Source organism: Phytophthora cinnamomi (assembly GCF_018691715.1).
Source record: "Phytophthora cinnamomi strain GKB4 chromosome Unknown Contig0, whole genome shotgun sequence".
In the NCBI taxonomy this organism is placed as follows: domain Eukaryota; phylum Oomycota; class Peronosporomycetes; order Peronosporales; family Peronosporaceae; genus Phytophthora; species Phytophthora cinnamomi.
The window spans coordinates 3154890-3182287 of NW_027150933.1; the positions used below are offsets into that span (position 1 = coordinate 3154890).

The following is a 27398-nucleotide window of genomic DNA, read 5'->3' on the forward strand; positions in this document are numbered from 1 at the left end:
CCAGGAAGAGGACGAGTTGCCATGTGAAGCTTGCCTAAGAGGGTGGAGACGTAGTCCACATCTCACTACAGCCATCGAAGGAGAAGAACTATCCATCAATGGGGCATTTATGAAGAATCACCAGCTCGAGGACCCCACGTGCAAGTCGATCATCGAGCGCCTAGAGCGGGAAAACGCAGATCCAGATTACGCACTGCGCTGCGCACTCGGAATAGTGCTGCTTCACTATCGGAAACGTGTCATGGTTCCTGGGTCCGTGCGCCTAGATTCGATTGAGTTCTGCCACGACAATTTGCTACACCCGGGTGGTGAAAAGTGGTTCCGCACCATGTCTACGTTTTGGTGGCCCAACATGGACAAAGATGTAATCGCGTTCGTCAGGAAGTGCATTACATGCAAACATGCTAAGCTTAACGGCGTAACGCGATACTACGATCAAATTCCGCCACCTGCCACCAACAACGACAGGCCGTTCGGCGTTGTGTATGTCGACTTGGTTGGGCCAATAGAAGATGACACTAATGCTTAACAGCTATTGAGCAGCAGTTCCGCTGGTTGGAGGTGATCATGCAACAAGGCAAGACTTCAAAAACTACTGCTATTAGCTTCGAGCGTGCATGGTTGTGCCGGTACTCTCGCCCTAAATACGTTGTGCATGACCTAGGTCCTGAATGTACGGTCGATGCACTTCGTTGTTGTTAGCATCCATGGCAATCAAAAACAAGCCAAGCGCGTCGAAAAACCCTCAGGCCAATGCTATCTGTGAACGAGTTCACTTGGAGATCATGAATATCCTGAGAGTGATGCCAGATCTACAAGACCAACTTGATGTGGCACTGGACTACACTGCGTACGCCATGCGAGCAAGCTACCACTCGGTGCTGCGAGCTTTACCTGCGCAGCTGTTGTTCAGCGAAGATATGAGCACTCGCGAACTTCATTTCTCCAGCTGGGGGTTCATCTGCAAACAGCGCGTCATCGTCATCCAACGAGAAAACGATCGTGAAAACATGAAAAGAATCCATCCCTTCTACCATGCCGGCGACCAAGTTATGCTGCGAATCCCTGCTCGTAGTCGCAAGAAAACTGATCCTGTTTCTAAGGGGCCGTTCATCATCAAGGAAGTCGCTGACAATGGCACAGTCCGCCTTGACACTGGCTCGAGGGAATACCGCGTCAACATCCGTCGTATTTTCCCGCGTTGACCCTGCACTCGTGTATTTCCTGGAATGAGGGAGAATGGCAACCCCCACGCCACTGTGACGCCAGCGTACCTTCGTCTTTGAAGATCATGAACGACCCTGCCATTGGGTTCACTCGTAGCTTAGTGGTTGTCGCTACTCAGCTGGTAAGATGCCAGGGTAATCTCAGTTCTCAATTTGCAAAGCAGAGCTCACGTGGTTTGGCAGCCACTCTAACCTATGTTGTTCCTGCCGCTTCGGCAACCTTCAACTAATCTATCCTCGATGCTGATCGGTTATGACGAGGATAAAACGAGCTATTGGGTTCGAGTATTCAGTTATATTCTTATATAACAGGACTATCAAATTTTCATGCAAGTTGAAGTATCCGACCTTAGTTTGTAATCAAGTGAAGTCGTTTTGGGTCAGAGTGATCAATCGTACGGGATTTTAATACTTAATAACCGCTATACTAATGCAAACAAGGTAGATGTTGCTTGTTGCTAAGTGCAACATTATCGATATCTCACGGAGATTTGAATTAATTTATTGTCGTGAAAGTCGTCCGAACGGAGATGCTCGCGGATGAGGGGACTTGAGCGTAGCGTAGGACAGGATATGCGTTTGATGGACTCTACGTTACACAACATTCTGTGTTTGTTTTCTTTTTCAACGTATGTATTTGACTCTAGACTTCCTACAAAATACAGAGGTTCCCCTTGTAAGCACGGCATTAGTCAAAGGTGCAGCTCTAACACATAGTACCGTGACACTGTAATCCTCTATAATGACAGGGAAATGCACTCTACAATCTGATGTTCAAGCCCAAATGATTTGTAGTAAACAGCAAGTAAGTCTTGCTGCTCTATTAACCCTTCTAATCCGAAGATTATTCCGGAGAATCCGTAATTCTTAATATATGAATTAACATATACCGAAAAATCAGTACTATAAATCATGTATGAAGCCCTTTTGGGGTGCCACGTGGCCCCAGTAGGATATTTGATTGGGCAATGCAGTGGGATGTAGATTACAGAACATGTCCAAAATACCCCCAATTGCGATCTCCCCACAAAAACGTTTTCCCTCTTGCAACGACGAGACCGACAACGCGACAAGCATTTAGCAAAGAGGACTTCCATTCACTTACTCCTCCAACCTAACTTTCTGATTGCTCCTGTTCAACCTCCTCAGCTACCTCCGGTCTGCGCTTTCTGACAAACTTAATTTTGTGCTGCAATTGTGGGGGAATTGCGGTGCTATTCGTCCAGCTCTGGTGCCACACCTGGTCGCAGGCAAGGGCGCTACCATGCTCGAGGCGGCGCGGCTTGTTGCAGAGCGTGACCCTTTCTTTCATCTCGCGCGAGCACGTGGCGGAGTAGTAGATCGTCTCGTAGTTGCGCACGCCAGCACCGCAGAGCACACTTTGCACAACCATTGTCGACGCTTGACGCCATTCATCTCTTCGGTCTTCTCCAGAATGTGGGGGTTCGGTGAGTAGGCGCTTCATGAATGCACCGTGAGTGGGGATAGGCTCGTTGCGACGTTTTAGAGCGATCATGTGCACGATGAACGCGTTTACCATGGCCAAATCGACCATGCCGAGAAAATTGCTTGTAGTACTTGCACATCCAAATAGCCCGTTGAATAGAGTACCTTTGAAGCCGTAATTGATCATGTAGGTCCACTCCCCCCATTGCTTCGTGATCGTCGCGAACAAGCCTCTGACACTGAACGACAGAGACCGAGCCATCGCACTCTCGGCGCGTTACTTCCGCTCGATGTGTAGCACACCCTGTATCGAGGAAGTGTACGGATTTGTTGTCCATCCAAGCAAGTGCAACAACCTCCGGATGGACTCGCCATACCACACTGCGGTATTTATCGCGCGGCATACGCTTCGGACGTTACTCTTGCGTGAACTCGATGGCTCGTGGGGTTCCATAGGTTCTTTCGTCGCAACTTGGCCGTGTACCCCTCCACCGATAACACAATAGTCGACGGTGTTGGCTCCCGTCGTGCACGAGCGCGTGCTCGCATTCCTTGGGCGATCGCGTCAATGGTCTCATCGCGGTAGTTCCTGGTTGCTTGCGCAATTTTCGGCCGAAGCTCCTTCGGAAGGAAGAAATAGAATATTGTAGGGGGGTTCTCGGCATACGCCAGTGCCGCACATGTTGGGCCCCATGGTCCCTCGTAGTGTGGGGCGGCGTCGTGAAGGACTTTATCCGAACGGCGCTCATCAAATGTATCCCGTCCGTTCGCCCCAAGGCGATCCAACTCGTCGTCTGAGAGATCAAACTCCAGCGGAACCTCATTATCATAAGCACCCTGAGTTCGAAGAGTTGATCACGTCCCAGGGCATCGACCAACTTATTGGATGCCCTGGGACGTGATCGACTCTTCGAACTCAACCAACTTCTTGGATGCCCTGGGACGTGATCGACTCTTCGAACCAACTTCTTGGATGAGTCAAAATCGTCAGGCGGGACAGTGGTTAACACCTCTGGAACTCGACGCACAGTATGCTGGACTTCCGTAACAACTGCTTCAGTCGTATCCTCAGTTGCCACCGTTGTCTCCGTTACATCTCGATCTGTAGTCTTTGCAACATCCACCGGCACATCCCGAACATCTTCTACCGTAGGTTCCGGAAGATCATCTGGCGCCTCCGTTTCTGCAGACACTGTAGAATGCGTAACAACTATAGATGTCAATATATGTACAACAAGTCGATCTCGTCGCAACATCGTACCCTTCTTGCGTCGCTTCGAAGGAGCCTGGTCGTGGCCGCATTCCGCTTAGTCGTCGCTACACCGCTTACAGCCTTGCTAGAAGATCTGGACGCTCGATTCGCAGCCACCTTGGATGGAGCAACATCAACCCTCGCTGAAGACGATGGGGGAGCAGTAGGTGTCGACTTTGCCGCTGGTCTAGGTTCACCGCCGCCGGTTGTTTAGCTGCTGCTTCAACTAGTGGCGGTTTGACCGTCACCATCGCAGCAGTCGCCGTGGCCGTCGGAGTAGTCGCAGTAGTCATCGTTGCCATCGGAGCCGGCATAGTAGAGGCCATGAGTTGACCAAACCCAACCAGCCTTGACGCCGACAGTAACGCAGCAAGTTGGCTTCACCTGACCAGTGAATCGTAGTTTAGTAGTGACAATCCATCTCAGCGAGGCAAAATAAACGTACCAACAAAGTAGTCGATGCCTTCTGTTCCTTTGAAGTTCCCACCAGGAGGCAGGTACCTTTGGTCATTACTGAACCCCGAAGTCTCTTGTAGGTCCAGCACTTTTTCGTCAACTCGCTCCATATCTGCAGAAACGACTTCTCGGCGTACAGGGTCCCAGGGAGATGGTATTTTCTCGGGCGCTGATTTCGGAATGAAAGGCTGGCTACAGCCTCGCGTTCTCCTTTGGAGATTTATATCTGGTCCCCCAACCCTTTCCGAGAGTCTTCGTGTCGCATGCGATATCTTTAGTGGCGCTGGTTATAAGAGGAAATCGACTATTAGAGCTCTTCCGTGAGATCCCAAATCGTGACTATAGTAAAATCAAGTCAAACCGGCTATTTGGCTGTAATAGGGTAAGAGAGCTCCCCCGCCAAACCAAAACTACACAACGTAAGAGGAGTGGGAGACACGTGGGTCATTTTTAAACACGATCAGGAGTACAACAATGGTACCGTCGCGCCAGCACCTCACTATCCACTAAAAGAACAAACTGCGTCGCGTGGAAAGCTGTTGAGGAGACGGTAATTCGACACTGCTTCATACTCAGATCGTGTCAACGAGCATGAGCGCTAGGTTGGAGAGCGACAGTGAACCGACTACCAGGTAGAGACACGAAGCTTGGAGATCTAGATCTTTTGATATCTAGATTAGATTTATTGGATCCGTTCTGTTGAATATGCTGTTGAGAAAAACCCAGAGAGAGAGAGAGAGAGAGAGAGAGAGAGAGAGAGAGAGAGAGAGAGAGAGAGAGACGACACACGCGAGCAGTCTTCAAGCGACAGCGAGAGTGACGGTGCTGGTGAAGAGGAACTCGCACAGAGAGGCACTTGAAGGGGCGCAAAAGCTCCAGGTGTACCTGTTTGCCCACGGATTGCGGGGCATCAGCGTACAGAACGTTGTCAACGCCACCAGAGAATGTCGATGTTTCGTAGGCAGTATCTACTTCGTTGTATTGGATCGTAGGAATTTTGTCCGACGTTTTTGCTGACATTATAAATGAGGAGAAGGCTAATGCCTTGAAGTTTGTATTGCTGCTGTATGGTGCTTGAGTGGCGTGTGTTTCGTAGGAGAAACATCCGACGGGAAATAGTCGACAGTGACTCGCATAAACGCGAGCACCAAACGCAAAGCCAACTTCCCGCACTTCTCGCACGATCCGCACTTGCAGTATGCAGAACGACCTCCCTACCGATTCATCAGTCCTCACCCACTCCGGCAGCACTCTCAAGCGCTTCCCGACCACGGCAACGTCCTCAAAGGACGTCTCAGTGTCCGCAGCAGTCACCCGTCACTCAACGACCAATACGTGCTCCCCCAACACCACCATAGCTGCCACTTCGTCTGATGTAGCTGCCGCCTTGACTACTGCTAAGGACGGCAATGCCATCGTCATTCCGAGCTCAAAGCCCACGAATTGCACCCCCGTGCTCAATGATGCCAGTGATGTGTCTCAAACGACGGACAAGCCGGGGCCCTGTAGCAAAGGGACGAAGTGCACCTCGGGCGTGGACAGCATTCCCACTCCAGCGGTTGCTCCAGGAGTTAAGGAGACTGCGATAGACTGAATTTGGTGCTCGCTGCGGAAGAGCAGAGCGGCGTCCTAGCTGTTGATGAGGCGATCGCTACCAATGCACGTAGAGACATTACCGCCCAACTACGCAGGAAGTCTGTGAACCATATCGCGCTGGATCATCAGCACCGAGAACAATGAAGCACGTTATTTTTTCGACAGAAGCGGCCAGATCGACCTTAGCCACTTCGCATCGCAAGCGTTTGAAGCGTTTCTGGTGGAGATGCAGAAAACAGTGAGTGTTAGCACGCTGAACAGCTACCGAAGTGCTCTCAAAGATCTTTACCGTCGAAATCAGATCCCTCTTCCTCCTTCCAAGATTCTAGTCTGTGTAACTGCGTAGCTGAAATGTTCCCCGCACTTCACACCACTAGCACACTTCAAGATATCCTAAAATTGTGCGTAGCATATCTCGGCTAACATGCTAAGTACCTCGGAGAGACATTGCCAGCTACTCGCTCACTGCTTTCAACGCACTTGTTTCGACATGATAATGAATTGAGTCAACTACGATCTAAACTAGTGACGGGCACGTCTTCGTGGATGAATCCAACGGAATTCCGCCACACGTAGAACTGTACAAGCCGCTGCGTGCAATGCAAAACGCTATTGACAAGTTGCCGCCCGTGTTTTTGGAAGGAATCAGTAACCAAATTGAGGAAAAGGAAGTTGCAGCTGGAAATATTACCAAGGAGCAGCTCGAATGGACCATTGATAAACTACTTGCGCGCGCAGGGATTGCGTAACCTCCGGCGCCAGCAGCCTCTAGTGGTGGGGACACAAACAACCGCCGAACAGTACACTACTATGACGGAATATTTCATCTACTTCCGAAGTCTTTTGAGTTTCCAAAAGCGGGTCCATTTGGAGCATGGAAACTGTGGTGGTTCGGTGATTACCACAAAGGCTATCCTCCTTTTAAAACTATTCGAGCACATGATCTGTCTAGCAAAGCATTGAACAAAACTTTCTCTGACTGGACGGTCATGATTCGGCACATTCAAGCAGCGGTCGTGTCGGCTGGATTGGCTATTCCATCGAGTATGTCTGAGCAGCAGGCAGCGGAAGTTTTTCGTGTAGGAATGGACTATCTGCAACTGGCACCTTCGAAGAGAAAAAGACGCGTAAACGAGTTATCAGTCACTACTATCCTTCGGCTTGTGAGGGAGGTGCGGCAACAGCAAGTTCGGACTTCTTCAACATCCGCACCGGAGCACAAATGACAACGTCTAGGTTAATTTTGACCAATAAAATTCCTTTCCTTCATCGGAGGATTATTGTCCTACGAATTTGTCAGATAAGTGAATGGCAATCGCCTCGAAGTGCTCATCTCGTACTTCCATGCGGAATAGTAGTATCTATGTTAAACTATAGGTTGTGTCTATGCAGAGTAGTATTTTTATGTTCAATGATAGGTTCGCTTTTATAGCAGCTATAAATTTATAAGATAGCTTGGGGAGTTGGTGACCAAACACCTCTACTATAGCCGGTGTTCTCTGTATACATCTGACCTGCTTAAAATTATCGCATACAAACTTCTATATGCGGATTTAGCTCGCTGAGAATTTGTTTGCGGATATCGCCGAATAGTTTCACCTCTAAATAAATTATATTCCGGAGAATCCGTAATGTCGGAGTAGAAGTGTTAACTCTTCTTAATCTCATTTTTGTTTTAATGAAGCTTCCAACACAGATTTTTTATGTTTTCTACCATCTTCTCTACGCTCGCGCTCCTACATTCGACCGTCAACTACGTCTGATATCTCGAAGCGTTACGAATGCGACAGTGACTTCAGCGTTTGTAAACGGTTGGCGATAGACATGATGAAGAAGAGCCGCATTTCTTGCATTGGTTCTGCACTTACATGTCTTCCACTGCGACACCCTAGCCACGGTCACTGACCTCGTTGCAAACTCGCATTTGCTTCCTCGCATCGGCCTGAAATGGGAAAATGGGGTAAACAATATCTATTAGCAAACTAGTCGGGACCACGCCGAGGAGCATCCGAGTGCAGCTCCAATTGGTGGTTCAGTGACGTAGATGCAATAGACATCGTTAACCCACTGGTCATCACTTCAGTCAACAGTCTTGTGTGTCGCTCAGGATTTCTTGTGTATCGACGATAGGCTTCGAAGCGCCACCGACCAAGGTACTAGATTGACGCCGGCTCGGCGCCGCCGTGAAATAGTGCCGTTGCTCCTCCAATTCGGAAAGAGTGCGTAGAATACAAATTGGAGTCGCAACCAGCTTGACGAGCTGCTAGGCGTAATGTTGCATCCACCAGTTTCGCTGAAACATGTGAGCAGGATAATGAGCACAGGGGATAATTTTGTGCAAACTGAAGATCTGCAGCGTTTTTCAACAGCAAAATGGCAGCGAATACCGGCCAAATCGGCGGTTGGTATGCCTTCTGCAAACTTCGGATGGTCCCTTGGCCATATTGGTCAGTTTTGCTTCCGCGAAAATTAATTTGAACTGTCCGTGCTGCGTTGTAATTTAAAGTCGGGTGACCGTCACCGTCAACCACCTTGACATCCCGAACTTGAAGGCAGTAAAGATGCCGACGACCGTCACACACTAGATACTCCGAGCGCCTGAGGAGAAAGTAAAAGCCCAGCACCGTAGCCCCATAAAGCACACGGTGCTGTGGCCTGGTAAAGTCGACGAGTTGCTGAGAGCAACGAGGAGTTGTTGACTGACGGGGGCGCGAGGCCGCAGTGTGTCGGATTCTCGGCGGAGTTCACGAAGCGCGAGTTGGTGACCGTCGTTGAACCGAGGTCTAATACCGTACTTGATGCAATGATACCAGCCAATATGGCTGAGTTTGGATCGAATGGTGGCGTATCCAACGCCGCTTGTGCGCCAGCAGTACACTGCGAAGAGAGCCAACTGTAGTGATTGCTCCTTGGGGTCATTGCTGGGAAGCCAGATCGAAAGATAACGTGAGCGTCGATATTGGCACCATTGTTGCCATGACGATCGATATGTTCGTTGCGACGATGCTGCCAGGGATCTGAGCTGAAGCACCAATAGCGTGGATCGCAAATCCGCCGGATCGCATGTGGTACTTCTCCTTCCTGCCACGACAAAACAGAGTTAGAAAACTGATCTAGGCTTGCCCCACCCAGGCACGAGATCCTAAATCCTCCAATATATTCCGAGATCTCGAGAGGTGTTCACCAGATATTCGAATGTCATGTTGGGCTTCAACAGCGATTTAACTCTTGTGAAAATGGGTTCGAGCTCGCCAGTTTGTTACACCAGGTTACAGCCGATTGGTTGTCAAGCACACAGCGAACGTGAGCTAGATTTCGATCGCATTGTGAACTGCAATCTGCTCCCCAAATGAGAACAGCTGAAACCACGCTAAGTTGCTCCCGAACGTTAATGGTGAAACCCGCACACGACCCGATGCTGACACCATTGCATTTCTGAATCATGCATTGTTCGTCCGTGTTAAATTGCATCCGTAAATACTGTCGGCGAGCGGGATGGAGCACGCACAGTCCGGAATCGCTTGAATCCATATAGAGATAAACGGTGGGGTCCGGCAGATTACAGAAGAAGCTCGTTGGGACCGAACGGAGGCGGCCGTAGGATACTAAGTGTTCGAACCACCACATATCCAGCTGGGCTCCTCGACTTAAAATTCTAGCGCCGTGTTGAGGAGTCTTGTCACAGACTAACAATACGCTGGTAGAACGCTTTGGCAGGATAAATACATGAGCACACGTGCCGGAGGCTTCCCAGTAGTTTGTTCAGCTGATGTTTAGTTGCTGTGTTGGACTCCAAAATTTTGTGTAGGCGGGCGAGGGCTTTCTCAATCTTGCTTTCCAGCATTGAGACAGTTCCCTCTAGGGCGTTCCACTCGAGTCTGAGGACCGTCAACTGTTGCTCCCATCGCGAGAATTTCGTTTCGTTGATTGCTCTCGGGCCTAAAAAAGCCACCATCGATAAACGAAGAGCGGCCTCACACAGCTCGAGTCGGTTGGGTGTATCGACTTCCACACACACGTGGTCGTCGACCCATTCATATGAGAAGAAGGTATCAGTATCCGTTGACAGCGGATCGAGGATGTTAGGACTCTCTCGCCCCATGCGATACGAGATAGCACCGCCAAATACCCCATAATAATCGGGAGACCCTGTCCAGCCGAATGGGAGAGCCATGCCGACGACGGCAGCATTGTCAGCGGGAATTTTGCAAAAGAACCACCGCGAAATTTCAGCGGCGAGCATGTTTTGCCTGAAAGCACTTTTAACATCACCTTTTAACATTTTGACTCTTTGGTGCGGGTAGCGCTTGCGTAGGACCTCAATTCGACGCGCGATTACTCGAACATGTAAGTAAAGTATGGACGGAAGCTTATCACGGTCGTAAGATGAATTTGTCGACTTCCCTTTAGGATGTGATAAATCGTGGATCAACCGAGCTTCTAGAAGGGGGTCAGCTCCGGCTTTAGGCACACATCCGAACGGACTAAATTTGAGGTTAGGCCATCCTTGCGCTACCGCAAGGTCTATCACGAGGTAAGTACCAGCATCTTGACCGTCGTGAATGCTCCACCAAGGGGCGTTGACAGCAAAAGAGGCCGATTTTTGATTATCTGGTATCTCGGAAAAGAAATCGCACGGACAGTCGCCGAAGGTGTGTCGAACGCCGTACTTTACAATATCGACAAGTAGGTGATGATGCAGATATCCCAGTAAAAACGCTCGAGACCATTCCACGTTGAGGGCCTTGTTGGGCCTACTGTCCTCCACGGTCTCGTTTCGTAAAATTCGTACCAGTTGAACCAGTTGTAGCTGTCTTCGGCGGGGGTTAACTCAGACAGTGCTCGTTGCATGTCTCGATTGATCTCAGGTGGGGATGACGCCTTGGCGGGAGTGGTTGGAGTACTGTTTGGAGGCGTGAGTCCTGCGTCACGAAAAAGAGCAAACAGTCGGTCTTGGCGCTCTTTCCTCTCGCCGAAGCGCAGCGTCTAGGTTTGCCCTTACGTGATCAACAGTAGCCATATTGACTGCAAACTCACCGTGGAAAACGGCACCCACTGCGATTCATTGATCGCTGGGGATGTCTCGACGAGGTCCCCCCATCTTATCAATAATGCACTGACGTACAACGGGTTTGAGCCGTTCCGGAACGAAGTGTGCGCGATCAAAAATACATCGGTCAGGATTCCGGGACGGGCAACCGGCTCGAGTAAGACATTTTAAGCAGACAGATTCACCATTCTGAGTCGGAATCGAAGCGATAACGTTCTGAGGGACACGACTACGTTTGAAGTCAGACTGAGGGCGTCTTATACCAGTCCGCTCAGAACGTATTTGATCACTGGCTGCACCTCCTGACATTTCGTTGTGAATTAAGTGGATCGTATTGATGAAATCTGGATCACATTTGGAGAACGTTTCGCGAACACGTTCTCGGTTGTCAAGACCAGTAATTGCCAGATCTTCTACTGCACCGCGATAGTCATCGAGTACTCCATCAAACCAGAAAGTAATCAAGTCCACTGCCGACACATTCCACAAGCCCATGCCTGTAATAGTTGCCGAAAAGCCCATCGCTGCGGAAATGAATTCTTGGGTGACAGCGTTGTAGAATCTCATGGCAAAGGCCTAAAGAAGCGAAAACGCTTCGAACAGTTCAGCCATGGTTGTCAAACTGCGAGGTCGGGGAAAATCGACACTTGCTGAGAAGTTGTTCATATTGACGCCTTCACGGCGCCACTGACGCTGAGCAGAGAAGTCGAATCGCTCCAGGTGGGCCAGAGAGAGGCCACGGATGCCGAAAGCAAAATCGAAAAGCTTCATCAGGATCGCTGGGTGGGGTTTGATGCCTGCCGCAGACGATGAAAGCATTAGCTGTATAACTTCTGATGGTGTCTTACTGGTATAGTCGGGGTGAACAATGAGGCTGTGCACTGCCTGTTGTAAACCCGTAGGTCGGAAATTGGTCCCCGGTTGGCTTCTCTCGAGTGCGTCCGAGAATGATGGCACGGGTGCTGCACCTCCTGCTGCATGGTGTTGAGTTGGTCGCGTGTTGGCGTCGCTGCTGTCGGCAGTGCGTTTGTTCCGGTCCAGTAATTCTGAGATAAAATACGTCAATACACGAGGGTTAGACGCCAGTGTTGACAAGAGTTCTGCCTGAAGTTCTGGTGATGTATCATGCGATGGCATGCCATCGATAGTCTCGCTCTCGTCGGGGCCGTCTCCCTCGAGCTCCGAAAGCAGCGCGGTAAGCGTTGTATTCTCGGTGGGAGTGACGATGCGATCGGGAGGCGAGATCGGAGGACGAGTTCGGGTTCGGGTTCGAGTTTCGGGGATGGTTCGAGTTTCGGGAATGATTTGAGTTTCGGGGCGAATTCGAGTTTCGGGGCGAGTTCGAGTTTCGGGGCGAGTTCGAGTTCCGTTGGTGGTGGCCAACTGGCGAAATGGTCTCAAACGAGGTTGAGGTTGAGAGGGCGATGCATCCTCTGTAGGTGCGGCGATTTCGCGATGAATAAGGTCGTCGGTGAACGTCTCGCCGATCTCATGCTCCAGCGACGCAGGGACTGGGCGGTCGCCATCGATGAAATGAGCGTAGTCTACGGCGTGTTGCAACCGAATGTAGACGTGATCCCGGTGGTAGGATTGACCCAGGTGCGAAGCTCGGAGCCGTGGGGTTGCTGGTTCCGTGCAGGATCCCGTTTAGGATGTCGGCTATGTTTCTGGATCCAGCAAATTCATTGTTGCCTCAATACGGTCAAGCACAGTGTTGTTGAAGTCTCGTAGAGCAATTCGCGTTATGTCGCTTGTTTTCAAAGTGGAGGATAGAAGTAGGAGACATGTGACAGGGGCAATGTTGTCGAGTCGAGACGCCACAAGTCTGTCGGCATTATCACCATGACGCACGGTAACGGACTTCCCATGGTAGGCCTCCACTTGTCCATTCACATTCGTGCCGCGCACTACTCCACAAACTGCCTTGCGCAGCAACTCCCCCGTAGCAGTCGTAGCGTCTTGTTCGGTCACGGAGCGATCTTGGGCGGCTGACAAGATAACGAGACCTTGCGTCGTCGTATCGTGGCGATCTTGTACGACTGCGTGGTCGGCACTTGTTTGGATTGCACGAACGTAGACATGATGATCTGGTCGCCAAGCGGACGACTCCAGAAAGTCCTCCGGTCGCGCGAGCATTAGTGATGGAGGGGTTCGCATGTTGCTACGTCTCCCAGTCGAGGCTGGCCTATTCGAGCTGTGTGCTTCGAGCTGTGTGCGACCGTTGGCAAATCTGGAAATGGCTCGTACGACAAATGAGCCCGCTCGTGAAAGATCCTGTGGCTCACGTGCCTCGACCATTCACACGAGCCACCAAGCAAGATCTTCACAGTGATCGTGGCCTTCACGCGTCAGCAAAACAAGGCTTGGCTCCGCCACAGCACTGTTCTGCACAGCATCGAATCCCAGCTTCGTACTTACAACCTCCAACACCCCATACAGGAATAGCTTGATGACAGTTAAGGGGCATATATCATGGTACGCACATGCCCTTAGCAAACGTGCTGTTCGGGCAGAAGTATGCTTCCCAAAACACTGTAAACATGTATGTGTGACTATATGGACAAGTTTCTGCTGGGTCTAGGCACGTGTCGATTTGTTTGGGCAAAATAAGTTGTATGCAACATGGTAGGTCCCATACAAATGACCAGTTTTTTTGCGGACACAATTATAAGTCTTGGATAATCTGTTATTCCCACGTAACTTGTGATTGGTCATGCGAGACATTTGTAGAATATCGGAAAATCTACCTACCCCCGCATTTCTGCACTTTTGCACCACACAGTGTTAATGCAGGACTCCTGGTATGGCTTTGAGATGCTGTTTCTGATAATGGATAACGGAATCAATGATTGCGAACGAAACCAATCCAATGATGCACCAGCTGTCGACGTTGAAGAGTTACTTCTGTAATGCCAAACCTGATGTGGGTTGTCATCCTATGTTACAAGTACTGTTCACAACCTGCGCACGTCTAAGAGCCATCCATCGTTGACTGGCTCTTACTATTATTATCCATATGCTAATAGTGTAGTGCATGTATGGGACAATCAATTGAGCAGGCAGGGTTCTGAAGTTACACCGCAGTAGCATATTTTACGCATAATTTAAAGTTTATGAAGCGTTAATCCTTAAAGCTTTACTGTCCTATTATATTATGTGCTGGAAGTACTCAAAGTCATAGTGAAGCAGCAAATGTGTGTACCATGAGCTCAAGTAATCGAATTTTCACGACTCATCATAAAATTGTCGGATGCTCTTGCGCAACACAGTGTTGTAAGTTGTGTTTAGCACAAATATTGTCCTTATGCTTCGATCGCAATTCAATCCCACTTGCTGTGTCGCAATAATTCTACCACAATACTGGTTACTGCACCTACTAATGATATAGAGTTCGCGAATCAAGTTTGCAAGAACTTCTTGTCAAAGTAGGGATATGTTTTATCACAAATTGCCGTTTTATGCGAACAAACCCCATCTGATGATGTACAGCTGTCGAAGTGGTTTATGCTTGCCAGTGTATCTCGGAAACCTCCCGTTAGAATGATGGCTAGATCCAGCTCGCAGCCACTTTCAGTTTTGCTCCCCACTACTCGGTTCTAAAGACTAAACGGCACGTATCAAGCACGTCATGGGATTCTACCACGTTGTCCTGCTGCTAGTTGCCGTTTTGCTCGCGAATACTGATCCCGCGACAGCGTTCAGACATTCGCAGTTGACGACACCAGACACCCCTTCCCGAGAACTCGAGAACGATACCCCCACCAAAAGGCTTCTTAGACCTTATACTACTGATGAAGACGATGGCGAAGAGAGAGGGTTTAGTGCAAAGATTCCCGGTCTTGAGAAGATTGCAAACGCGCTCAAGTCAAGCAAGACCAAGGAACTGGAGGCACTGCTGAAGGCTGATGAATCTGTGATCGATACCTTCAAGAAATTGAAGCTTAACACGGTGTCCGTCGGCACGGATGGCTTCGTCGAGTCGAAAAAGGTGGTCGATTTTTTTTCGAGCCAAAACTTCAAGATCTGGTCCAAGTATGCTACCCAGACCAAACCAGAGGATCCGCAAGGCGCAATGGTAGCAACGCTTACAACGCTTTTCGGTGATAAGAATCTGGCGACAATGATCCTGTTGGGGAAGGATTCTAGGAGCTCAAGAAGTATCGCAAAACAACTGGAGACAGCCCAGTTCAACTCGTGGTACAAGCAGGGAAAACGGCCAGATGGTGTGCTTGAGAACATGTTCGGCGTGACGCTAAGCAAAATTCATGGGTCCTCGCGAGCGAAGTATGTTTGGATCAACTACAGCAACTACGTCACGAACAGAGTGAAGAACCATTAGAGGTTATAGTACCCTTCAGAAGTGATTAGTCATGCTTGTCTTGATTCTACAATGCCCATGCAATACACTCATCGCGAGGTCGTACCTCGTTCTTCAAAAGCTCGCATTCTGAGTGGAACACTCTCGCGGAGGATTCCAATTGAAGCGTCCGGAAGCATGGTTGGCACAGGAACAATCGGACCCAGACTCTCGCCTTCGCAAGGTGTCCTTTCCAAGATTTTAGAGTTTGCCTTGCATCCAGTGCTCCGCCAAGTAAGCTTTCGTGCGGTCCGCTCGCTATTCTGATGTACAGTAGGCGAAGCCGTCGCTGAGCGCTTCCAATCTTCATGCCTCAAATTCACACTACAACACTTGGGTCGCCTATCAGATACCGAAACATCAATGCCAGAGCTGGCAATTTAGGTTTAACCATTAGATTTTCTGTGGTTTACACTCAAAACCTAGCGGTCGGAAATTACCGGATGTATAAGTTCAGCTTCATCAGGAGTGTAGTAGGCCTAGAAACACTGCTGGTGCTTCTGATCAAATTTGAGCGGTGTTGCTAGTTTACAGGTAAAACTCAAAGTGATCTTTGCATACTAGTTCGGCGGTTTGGCCGGCGAGCACTCCACGGAAATGATAGCACCCCCAAGTGTCAAGCGTAACAGGGTAAGATCGCGCTGAAATTCACGCAAGACGCGTCCCATTTTGTGGTATATGTGGTCGCATCCGGGTGGAAATTTGTACCAATTGTTGTAGTGAGAGATTTCAGACTAGGCAAGAAGACGTCACCAAGCTGGCACTAGGATAGGAAAAGTGTAGAATGCGACCGACAGAGAGGTCAGTCTAGCAGAAGGCGTTTGCAGAAGTACGTGGTGTATAGTTTATAGTAAAAAATGAAAACATACCGTGCAAGGTACAAGTGTTGTTTGCAGCCCCTTTGTCTGTTTACTATCAATGCTAAAGCATTTGCTGAACAATTAACGCCTTGTGCAAGCAAATACTATATCGGGATTTTTTTTTACCAGGAAAAGGCTACGGTTCGTTGGATTTATCCATACTGGTATGCACTAATACGAATTCCAGCAACAATGAAAACCGCTGAGATACCTAATGACAGGCACGGCCAGGTTTAAACGTAGTAAAACCGGTTCAAGCTTACCAACAAATAACAGAACCTAATTCATTTTAGAAAAATGACCAGTTTATTACCCGCACTGTAACTCCGCTGCCATGCAAACATCTACTTCTCCTTTTTGGCCTTGAGCTGCTGTCGGTACTCCGCCCTCTTGACGATTACCACCATGTCCACCATGTTCTTCATGTTCAGAAGCTACAGCACCACACACCAACAGAACGCCGTGAGCACGCGTCTTTTTGACATTTTCGACACTGTTTTCGCCATTTTCGACGTACCAGCTGGAAGAAGCCCGCGGCCAGCAGCGGCCCGGCGTAGAAGATGCCCATGAAGACCCCCTGCGGGTCGAAGTACCTCTGCGTGGCCACGAGGCGCCAGTTGTCCCTGCCCCAGGTGTTGAGCCGCTCCGTGTTCAGCAGCAGAAACATGATGAGCACGAACAGCGCGAATTGCGTGTAGAGCCACTTGCGCGTGAGCCAGAGCGCCGCCAGCAGCGCCGCGTGGAACGAGAGCAGCCCCACGACGAGCGGCTCCGTCCAGTCCACGGCCTCGTACCACTGCACCATGAGGTGGCTGTACTTGGCGCGCAGGTCGCGCTCCATCTGCGCCGCCATGCGATCCATCGCGATTTGTCAAAAATAGAGAGCTGGCTGTCAAAAATGCAATTTGACACTGGGTTGTCGCTGTGTGTCGAAAATGACAGTGGTGCAATGATCGTATTATTTATTATATTGGGATGGTGCTCCAGACTTGTCGCTGACAAACTGCAGGCGACGCTGAAGGCCCATGATTATGGAATGAGGCGGCATGCAAAGACTTGGGAAGACTTGACACCGTTTGAGCTTTGATCATCCTTTGCGTACCCATTCTTCTTTTTATCACACTATGAAAGCCTATTTTACCTAGTGCAGGCAGCCGAGACCGAGCAAGGTAATCGAAATTTCGAAATTGATTGGGTACAAACTTTTCGCATTCGTATTACGAAAACAGGATATCGTTCGAAGTAAAGTTTGTATTTACCTCCAAGTGAATCGGGTTCAGACGAATTTGATTCCAAGATGGGGTAGTTCGTTGACTCTTGGCCTCCACTATAGTAGTTGTCTACTTGCACCGACCATCCGACGTCTTGTAGATATCACCGCTGGTGCTGAGGCATTCGGCGTTGTGCAGTAGGTATTCGTTGTCGTAGGAAATATCATTGCTCGCGCAAACCGACTTACCGCCGCTGGGGCGATTCGATAAGCAGGAGCTGTCATCAGATTGTGCGGAAGTAGATACCACGTTAGTGGCAATGACGGTGGCGATGGTGAACTTCGTGGTGGCTCGTTTCGGCGGGTGTGGTGGTGGTGGCATTTGCTGCTCCATACAACATCGAAAATGGTCTGGGCAGCTCTTCACGTCTCGCTTGCAGAGTTGTCGATTTCTCCTTCTAGAGATCCCATCCGTGCGCCATAATCCTTCGAGGGATGCTGTAAAGGATGACAGAGGGCCTGACGATGAGTGCTGCTTGATATAATAAATCACCATCTAATGTTTGTTGGCTATTTTTTATTATTAATGAACCTACTCTAGTCTGCCCAAGTTAAATGCCGCGCTTTGGGAACGTCGTCTCCAGCTTCTTCGCTACAAAGTTCGTGCATCATCCCCACTAGTTTAATTGTTAGACTGGCGCTGTCCTTCTCAGACTACTCTGCAGTATTAAAGGGCTTTTTATCCCAGCGATTTTGTTAGCGCCTTCTGGCAATCCCGAAATACGCGAACTGTGAATTTGCGCTTTTCCGCACAGCCTTGCTTCCGACCGACAGGTCCGAGGTTCCAATGCGAAATGGAAAGCTCCGTTGATGACCCAGCTGTGTGTTTGTCTACAGTGTGGTGTTATATTATACTTCAGATTGTACGATATTCCCGGTAATACATGCACTATCAAAAGTCGTCGGAAGCAACTTCTTCGTGCTGAAACAACATCTGGGTGTTGTTCGAAGTTAATTGACCAATGAATGACCACTACAGGTCAGAAAAAGGGTTCTGCTACTTTTTCTAGAGTGTTTGGCTGGAATTTTTTCTTTAGACTGTGGTGAGTTTTAAAGTGACATCATACCAAAAACTACTAGTCATACGATTTTGTACGAGTCATACCAAAACGTACGACGTACAAATAAGTATGAACGCGTCCTTTTTGGTATGACCTTTGTACGCACGTGTATAACGCTAAAATCGTCGTACGTGTTTATGTGGATTATCTTTCGCGTTTCACTAAACCTATGGGCCCAGATAGCTGTAAAAGCGGAGATGCAGAGAATAGAGAGGTGAATCGGTACGATAACCTACGCTATATATCCGTTATATCAAGAGCTAGTTTATTCAATATTTCGTTCGGCATGCATATGATTGGCTGAAACGAAATGTTGTTTGTGTTGTTTGATGTTGTTTCATGTTGTTTCAGGGAAAGAAGTAAGTACACCCTTCACTTTAATTAGTCGTGCTTCGAATATAGTCGTGCTTTCGTACTTAACCTCAGTTTCTGCAGATACAAAGTTGTTTGTTCAGGCTCAAATCGCAACAAAAACACCGGTTTTAGATAGCTCTCGGTCAGGGGAATTCGAGGATGGTCTTACTTTCCCCAAACTGTAAATGTATGAAGCAGACAAGTGTTTTGAAAATTAGTTTTTGTCTTGCGAGAATCCTACACCATTATTAATCATCGTATGACTAATTAGAGTTAAGGGTTATCACAATCGCTTTGACAAATCCACTGATTTATGGAAATTCCTCCTGATTGCAGACGAGAAAATGCATCTGTGTTTCTACTAGCACGATAGAGGCCGCAGCCGTTAGCGGCAAACACGCAAACCTCCAAGTCTAGCATTTGGGCATCGAGAAGGACGAACGCCGTTATTCGCCCTCCCTCGCCTTCTTCAGCCTACAGCAACTCTACCACTTGGCACGCAGCTCGTTGGGGAAGGCAGTCACGAAGTCAAGCCACTTCTCGACGTTCGGGTACTTCTTGAGGATGTCCTTGCCCACAACCTTGACGCGCTCGAAGACCGCCGTGTCGTCCTTCGAGGGGGACGAGCCGTTGACGAAGGTGGAGGAAGCGAGACGCTTCTCCAGCACGTCCAAGGCCACCGAACCCGTGGCGGAGATGAGCGAGGCGGAGGCGCCAGCCGACGGGGCCGGGGCCGTCTGCTCGTCCGGCTTCATAGCAGGGAAGAGAAGCACCTCCTTGATGTTGAAGCGGTTGGACAGGAACATGGTGAGACGGTCGACGCCGCAGCCCCAGCCGGCGGTGGGCGGCAGACCGTACTCCATGGCCGTGCAGAAGGCCTCGTCATGCGGCTGGGCCTCGTCGTCGCCAGCGGCGGCCTGCTCCATCTGCTCGATGAAGCGCTCGCGCTGCACCTTAGGGTTGTTGAGCTCCGTGTAGGCGTTGCAAATCTCGGCGCCAGCCAGGAAGAGCTCGAAGCGCTCCGTGAGCGCGGGCTTGGTGCGGTGGTACTTGGCCAGCGGCGAGTTGTACACGGGCTGGTCCATGATGAAGAAGGGCTTGGTCCAGTAAGCCTTGTTGTCCTCGATGAAGTGGCCCACCAGCTTGTCCAGCAGACGCGCAATGGAGCGAGGCGGCGCGCACTCAAGCTCGTACTTGGTCACGAGCTGCTCCAAGATAGGCAGGCACTTCTCCGGGTCGTCGATGGGGATCGAGACGCCCGTGGCCTCCTCGACGGCCGAGACCATGCTGACGCGCTTGAAGGGGGGCGTGAAGTCGATCGTCACAGGCTCCTCGCCGGGCTCCTTCTGGATCGTGATCGAGTAGCTGCCCGTGATCTCCTTGACCATCTCGGAGAAGAGCTTCTCCGTGAGCGTCATGAGGTCGTTGTAGTCGGCGTAGGCCATGTAGAACTCGCAGCTCGTGAACTCGGGGTTGTGCGTCAGGTCGATGCCCTCGTTACGGAACTGGCGGCCGATCTCGTAGACGCGGTCGAGGCCGCCGATCACCAGCTGCTTCAGGTACAGCTCGGGCGCCACGCGCATGAAGAGGTTCATGTGCAGGTCGTTGTGGTACGTGACGAAGGGCTTGGCCGTGGCGCCGCCCACGATCATGTTCATCATGGGGGTCTCGACCTCGAGGAAGTGCTGGTCGTCCAGGAAGCGGCGGATGAAGTTGATGATTTTGGCGCGCGTCTGGAACACGCCGCGCGTGTCGTCGTTCATGATGAGGTCGAGGTAGCGCTGGCGATAGCGCGTGTCCTGGTTGAGCGCCAGGCCGGCGTGGCTCTTGGGCAGCATGTGCATGCAGGGCGAGAGCAGCACGAGCTGCTGCGGGAAGATGGACAGCTCGCCCTTCTTGGACTTGCCCGGGTGGCCACGCACGCCCACGAGGTCTCCGCGGCGCAGGATGCTGTGGATCTGCGCGAAGGCCTCGGCGCTCTCGTACGTGCCGACGTCCGACATGATCTGCAGCTTCTTGCCGTCCGCGCGCAGGTCGTAGAACACCAGCTTGGCGCCCGACGCGCGCTTGCTGTGCAGGCGCCCGGCCACGGACACCACGACGCTGGCGTCGTGCGCGCCGGCCTCGACGCCGCCGAACTGCGCGTGGAACTCGGGCAGCGACGTGGACACGTGGAACTTGTGCGGGTACGGGTTCACACCCTGCTTCTCCAGCTCCACGAGCGCCTTCTCGCGGTTGGCGAAGTAGGCGGTGGGATCCAGCTCCTCGTCGTCGGCGGCGGCGGCAGCCGCGGCCTTCTTGGGCTTGGCGGCGGCCTCGGCGGCCTTCTTGGCGGCCTTCTCGGCCTTGGCCTTGGCCGCCTTCTCGGCCTTGAGACGGCGCTTCAGCTCGTTCTTGCTGATGGGCGCGGCGGCGTCCGGGGCGGCCGGGGGGACGTCCGTCGCGGCGGCGTCGGCGGGGCTGCTCATGCTGATCCGGAAGGGTCTCGCGCGGGCGGATTGGGTAATGATGTCGCGATTGATTGGCTGCTGGGCAGTTTAGAGGCGTACAGTGTGATACTTGATTTGCAAGTGGGGTGGGGTATCGAAAATGGTAGGTAATACGGTTTACCAGGACAGATACAGCATGGCGTGGTTTGAATGTAATTGGATAAAGTAGGTTATCAGATTATAGTGGGGATGAAACTGAGGTGCACATGACTGTACGGGCGTGCATGAAGCCAGGAAGTGAGGTGTATGGTATTGCACTGTGGATCTTGCAGGCGCTCGGCGCCACAAGAAGAATCGTAATGGGTTGGACGTCGACAGTTCTGGACCAAGGGAAAAAGTGGGTGTGGGTGTGGAGACTTGTTAGAGCCACCACACGCCAGCCTAAAGTTGCGCATTGCAGACGTAGCAACTTTTCGCTTGAACCTCCGGATACCTCCTGTCGCACATACCGCATTTGCTCACTGCAAGTTGATGCACTGCTGGGCATAGCAGGTTGGGTGGGGTTTCAGTCGATGCGTTGTCGCACATGGGTCCCAAGCGACAGTGGTTGGCAGCTCGGGGTGCGAGTTGCCGAGGCCCAGATGAAATGGGCACTGCGGATGCTCGAACGAACAACTCTCCAACCGAGTGTAGCATTAGCAAAACTTGAGGAAACGACAACCCGTAATAGAACAGTTTTCATTCATTCAATCCTTGCCACCCAGCAGCAGTTGATACTTGGAACTCGTGAAGACTGTGTAGCGAAAACATTTTTGGCGGTATTGGCAGTGCGTACCAATGGAGTTGGCGACAAGGATAATGGAATACCCACTGTGCGGAGCCTCGTACCGTACGTAGTAATGAATAATTCCGCAGCTATAGATGTACATTAGTATGTCACAATGAAACGACTCGATAGCAAAATTTACAGCATTAAAACGCTGGCCATCCAAAAAGTTCTGTAGAATTGTTTAGTGCCTTTGATCATTCTTTTCGCGTTGTTGCAGATTTTTTTTTTTTCAAAGAAGACGAGGTTGCATTCGCTTAAAAGCTGCAATGGATGCTAATAGCCGTTCCGAAACTGGCTTGTGTGTATCTCCGTAGAACATGGCGACGGCTCCATGAGCTACTTTGCGGTAGCATGGCTCAACACTCGGTCTCTGATATACTTGGAGTAATCTCCCCAAATGGTCATCTCGCGCGGGTGCCTCTGGATATTGCGTATTTTCACACCAAGCACGTCCTCAAGTACCCCATCCGGCCGCTTGCTTTCCTTGTACCATGCGTTAAACAGCGCCGTCTCCATCTTTTTAGCGACACTCTTTGAGCTCCACGAATCTTTGCCTAGCACGATCATTGTCGCAAGCGTTTTATCGCCGAAGACATTTCGAAGCGCGTCAATCATCGCACCTTTCGGGTCCTGTTTGTTTATCTGGGCGGCGTGTTTGGACCAAAGTTTGAAGTTGGGGCTCGAAAATAACTTAGCCACCATTTTCGTCTCGATAAAGTTGTTCTTGCCAACAGCCATAGAGAATTCCCCGTCCGTCACCACTGTAAAAATCACATTAACACGACATAAAACACACAGAAGGTGTCAGAAACAACGCAAAAAAAATCATACGAAGTACTTAAACAAGTCTACTGTTCTGTTCTAATTGGCTGGATATGTCCAGCTGTACATCTACCAGATTTTTGTGTCCGTCGGATGGCCGTGTTATCAACGATTGCGAGTGGCCCCCTCCGGATGTTACAGCTGTTGCTAAATGTACAGCCAAACGTGGGTCTGGTGATCTGATGGTAGCTCCTTTTGCATTTGATCTACGAACAAACACTCGGCTTCCTTGGCCGCAGCACTAGGAGAAGCTTTATTCACTTTTTCTATTTACCAGCAACGCACCGCAGCTAAACTTCCGGGGGCCTCGCCGCCTCCTCCCAGACCCGAAGACGTCCCATCACACGTCCGAAGTCCAAAGCCATCAAATTCGCCATTGCGGCCGTCCTCGTCTCGCTCCTGATCGTCGGAACATCCGCTGAGTCAGCGGCTGACGAGGGTTTTGCCTGTAGAGCGGTTCCCAACATTGAATGCGCCGGTCCTGATACGCTCCTCTGTGCAAGTAACGGCGTCACCTACAAGAACAACTGCGAGTTCCTCAAGGGCAACTGCGACAATAAGGGGTATACAGTGCTGCACCCCGGCATGTGCCGCAGGGACGAGGGTGGTCAAAAATAAAGAGGACTTCCCCAGGCTTGACCTATCGGGTTACGAGCCCGTCGTCAGTGTTAATGGGCCAAAATGGGAGGGGGTACTCCCAGGGACGTGCTGTAGTGTACTGTAGCACCGTGCGTTTAGGCAAGAGGTAAAACCTTGCGAGAAAAATACTACCCGTAGTACTACTTGTGCAGCACTACTAGTACTTGATGTAACTGACCATCTATCGCTGAATCGTTTTACCTTCCCTGGAGATTGCTACATGTTTTCCAGCCGCGATGTGCATCAGCACAATTATGTCAGCAAAATTAGACTGATCTCCCATTCAAGACAAGAAAGGAGAAGGTTGTGGGGCAAAAAAAATGTTCTTCTTCTATTTTCTCGCGGGGCATTTTTTTTTTTTTTTTTTGGGGGGGGGGGAGAACGTGCTGTTTTAATGATGGTGCTACTTATTCCTGCAGGTGCGCACTGCAGTTCCGCTGGAATGAAACGACGGTTGATTTTTCCGCTGGAACCGAGTCCATCCGTGGAATAGGCTCTCCGCTGGTTTGTGTTGCAGTGCGCGATGTTGCTGTTCATCGACCTGCTATTTTACACTGTCAAATGTTGTGAATACAGGATGCATCAAAACAAGCATGTATATAATTATAGAGGACGGAAAGCTGGCCTGCAAACGACAGTGCATCTGCTAAGTGCGTGTACTGGAGTCCTGTGGCAACCTAAATGATGCGCTGCTTTCGCGACATCGCCTTCATGTGATAACTCCAGTGCATAATCTCTTTTTTGTTGACCTTGACGCCTGGTCATCATTTGTCTATACTCGTGTGGAGATGATACCCAGATAGCCGCTGCAAGGGTGGTTGAACTTTTGCAGGATGCCATGCCAGCGCAACACCTTCGCACCTGAGCGGAGGTGCATGACACAAACCTCGCTGCTCTTGTATCTGAAATTGATTTCAGAGATTACAACATAGCTAGTATTCATAAGTTTAAATTTTGTGGTTAGCACACAAGGAAAACACGTTGATTAACTAAGGGAATTTGCCAATTTAGTGCACTTTTCAAAGGGCATCAGTCAAGGCGCGATAGCCGAAAGTCTACTGTGAGTTTCAGTGTGCAATATGCATGCCCAGACAGGTGTTTGTTTACTCTCTTTCACAGATTAATTCTGGTATGGAGAGGCTCTTATTGGGTAGTTTGGATGGACTGTAGTGAATGGCCTATTTCCTGCTGATTGCCAGTTTAGTGCTCCTTTTTATCTTAGTATTTGTATGAACCAGCATTTCTCAAACTGGGACAGTGTTTCTTTCGTTCAGTGGTTAGGTAACCTATAATACTCGATAAAAACGCAAACACATCAGTATTGAAAGGATATGTATCTTGGAAATAATTTGTCATTTCGACAGTGCTGACAGCTCAGTCGGTTAACGCCGCTGGCTTAATGAGGGCCCTACGGGGAGCATGGTTGTCGCGGGTTCGAGTCCCCTCGGACACGTTAATTCTCCGCACTGTTATAAAGGTATGATTATCTGCTCATCTGTGTGTGCAATTGACTTACAGTAACTAACATTGATTTGCCTGTCTGTCTAATCTCTTGACTAAACTTCAAACAGCGATTGCTCGGGTGCGCCTGGAGCATTTTCAACCTCCGTATGAACCGGTGTCAGTCGGGAACCTTTTTGCCGTGCCTTTCGAGGTTTTGCTTGTAGGTTCTCTAGTAGTTCACGGGTTAGCAATCGTCCACCAACTGTCGCTGTCTTCCGCTTCCTGCCTTTCGTGCGTGGTGGTGGGAGGACGAGAAGCTGTTGTTGGACGGTTTTCTTCACGTGAAGCCAAGCGGCTTGCTTAATCGACGCCGGCGCCGCTTCATAAAGCGCCTGTACCAGCCGCTACCAGCGCCAGTGCCGGTAGTCATCTCAGCTATCGTGCTGGCCTTGGCAATGATTTCCCCACGTTTGGCCGGCTTCCCGATAAGCTGTCGCCCCATTATCCACTCACAAAGGTTTTGCTCTGCCTCAGCTGTCAGGCGTGGTTGAGGGCCACGTCACTGAGACTCCATCGATTCGTCTTTCTTGCGCTTGCCTACCCACTTAATTAGCTTTCGGTAGAGTTTAGCTTGCTTTTGGTGTAGTCTCCGCGCTTCTTGGTCATGATTCTCGGGGCGAGGTCAATTTGGTAGTGATAGTCAAATAGTTAAGCTCATGCCACTAGTACTAACTGCAAAAGCAGACGAGACAAATCGGGTGGTCGAGAGTTAGCCAACAGGAGCTGTATACATAATGGCAGGTTTTACGGTTTCAAATATTTCATCCAGTAATATACCAGAGCTCGTAGGGTTTTGGCGTGATTGGTCGTTTCTATTAGTGCACTAATATGCTTCTAGTGCACTAAAGTGGCAGATTCCCTTAGTAGTCGATAACAGTTATACTAGCGACAAATAACTCAAGACTCAAATTACATCCGAGGAATCCAAATTCGACGTGCAGGAGGAGTTAAAACACTGGGGTGGGTTTATCAAATCCCAATCGTTGAAGTACTTCCTCTTCGTTGATGCTCAACTCTTCAGAGTGTCGTAAATGAATCGACAATGCTTTAGCACACAAGACGTACTTAATATCAGAACTAACCCCACTGCTCTAGTTGATCGGGTGGGTGGAATCTCGATTGCTATAGAATTTTGAATAAGCGTGGAGTCCTCGGGGGGATGTCCACGCCGTGGCCCCTAGTTGTTGTCGGATGGAGTAGAAGCCAGACGAGTTCAATTGCTCGCGAATTTCCTCAAAACCACTGCGAAAGAAGAAATCATTTCTCGATAAGAGCCGCATCGTGAACAGTTTCAAATCGAGGGTTTTAGTCAGCCACAGTCTCGTGGTTTGCTTTGGTTTGCTGCGTTTCTATCGGTTCGAACCGCTTCGAACCAAACCACGAAACCGTTTCAAACCTGGTTCATTGGTAATTTTGGTTTGGTTTGTTGAAGGCGTGGAAACCACTCCACTATGGCATTGACTGTGGAAATGTTGAGCATGAGCTGCACTTCCTGTGCGAGATACATAAAAAAAATGCGGTGGCAAATTTATTGTACTGCTACGCCTCCTGTAACCAAGGAAGCCGCACCTGACGTAATCTATAGACCTCTTGTCGAGTTGACTGTAAAATTGGCATAACCGGGATAACCCGGGGGGTCTGAACAAGATCCCGCTGGAAGTCGTGACAGATGTCAATGCATTCTCTCTAACGGGAAAACCCTAGTTCAACACGATGAGATTAATCTTCTTCGGGAGAGATGTCAAATCGCGATTTAGCTCATCTCTCCCGAGCGCATGAGGTTCTTGGCGATAGTTTTGTTCATTCACCGAGTTTCTCGGTCTCTCTCGGGCCCACATACAAGACCAAGTCAAAAATGCCGCGTCGGGTATCCGGCTGTACGACGACGTGTTTCGACTGTGTGTGGGACTGACCAACGTGCACGTCTCTCATTGTCCTCTTCGGCTGTGTGTGGGACTGACCAACGTGCACGTCTCTCATTGTCCTCTTCGGCGCGAAAATGGAGATTGGTACAGACGGTCGCAAAACAAGCTCATTGAACTCGGCATCAAGCTCAAACAAAAGCGTCGACTGGCTCGGGAGAAGTACAGGGATAGGTGTCCGAGTTGCTCGAGATAGCGGGGATGCTTGGATTGGACTTGATATTGTGTTTAGCTGAAAAGATCGAGAATCACGGGAAAAGGAGTAGTTACCCCCGAATTGATTGTTCCTTCACAGACGCGTCTGTCGCCCGTGTGCTATACCATTT

General features: G+C 50.0%; 4 protein-coding genes across 4 annotated transcripts; 1 reads left to right on the plus strand and 3 right to left on the minus strand.

Moving 5' to 3' along the window:
• Positions 1 to 11602: 11602 nt before the first annotated feature.
• IUM83_02115 (Serine/threonine protein kinase) lies at positions 11603 to 12217 on the minus strand (the record flags this gene model as incomplete). Its single annotated transcript, XM_067926013.1, has 3 exons — positions 11603 to 11823; positions 11995 to 12072; positions 12166 to 12217. The coding sequence occupies 3 exons, from the start codon at positions 12215 to 12217 to the stop codon at positions 11603 to 11605; spliced, it is 351 nt and encodes a 116-aa protein (XP_067801074.1).
• Positions 12218 to 14654: 2437 nt separating this feature from the next.
• IUM83_02116 (putative secreted RxLR effector protein) lies at positions 14655 to 15365 on the plus strand (the record flags this gene model as incomplete). Its single annotated transcript, XM_067926014.1, has 1 exon — positions 14655 to 15365. One exon carries the CDS (start codon positions 14655 to 14657, stop codon positions 15363 to 15365), a length of 711 nt encoding a protein of 236 aa, XP_067801063.1.
• Positions 15366 to 16587: 1222 nt separating this feature from the next.
• IUM83_02117 (Transmembrane protein 18) lies at positions 16588 to 17105 on the minus strand (the record flags this gene model as incomplete). Its single annotated transcript, XM_067926015.1, has 2 exons — positions 16588 to 16677; positions 16761 to 17105. The coding sequence occupies 2 exons, from the start codon at positions 17103 to 17105 to the stop codon at positions 16588 to 16590; spliced, it is 435 nt and encodes a 144-aa protein (XP_067800787.1).
• Positions 17106 to 19413: 2308 nt separating this feature from the next.
• On the minus strand, positions 19414 to 21396 carry IUM83_02118 (lysine-tRNA ligase; the record flags this gene model as incomplete). The annotated part of the gene is made up of 1 exon (XM_067926016.1): positions 19414 to 21396. One exon carries the CDS (start codon positions 21394 to 21396, stop codon positions 19414 to 19416), a length of 1983 nt encoding a protein of 660 aa, XP_067800789.1.
• Between the last annotated feature and the right edge of the window lie 6002 nt (positions 21397 to 27398).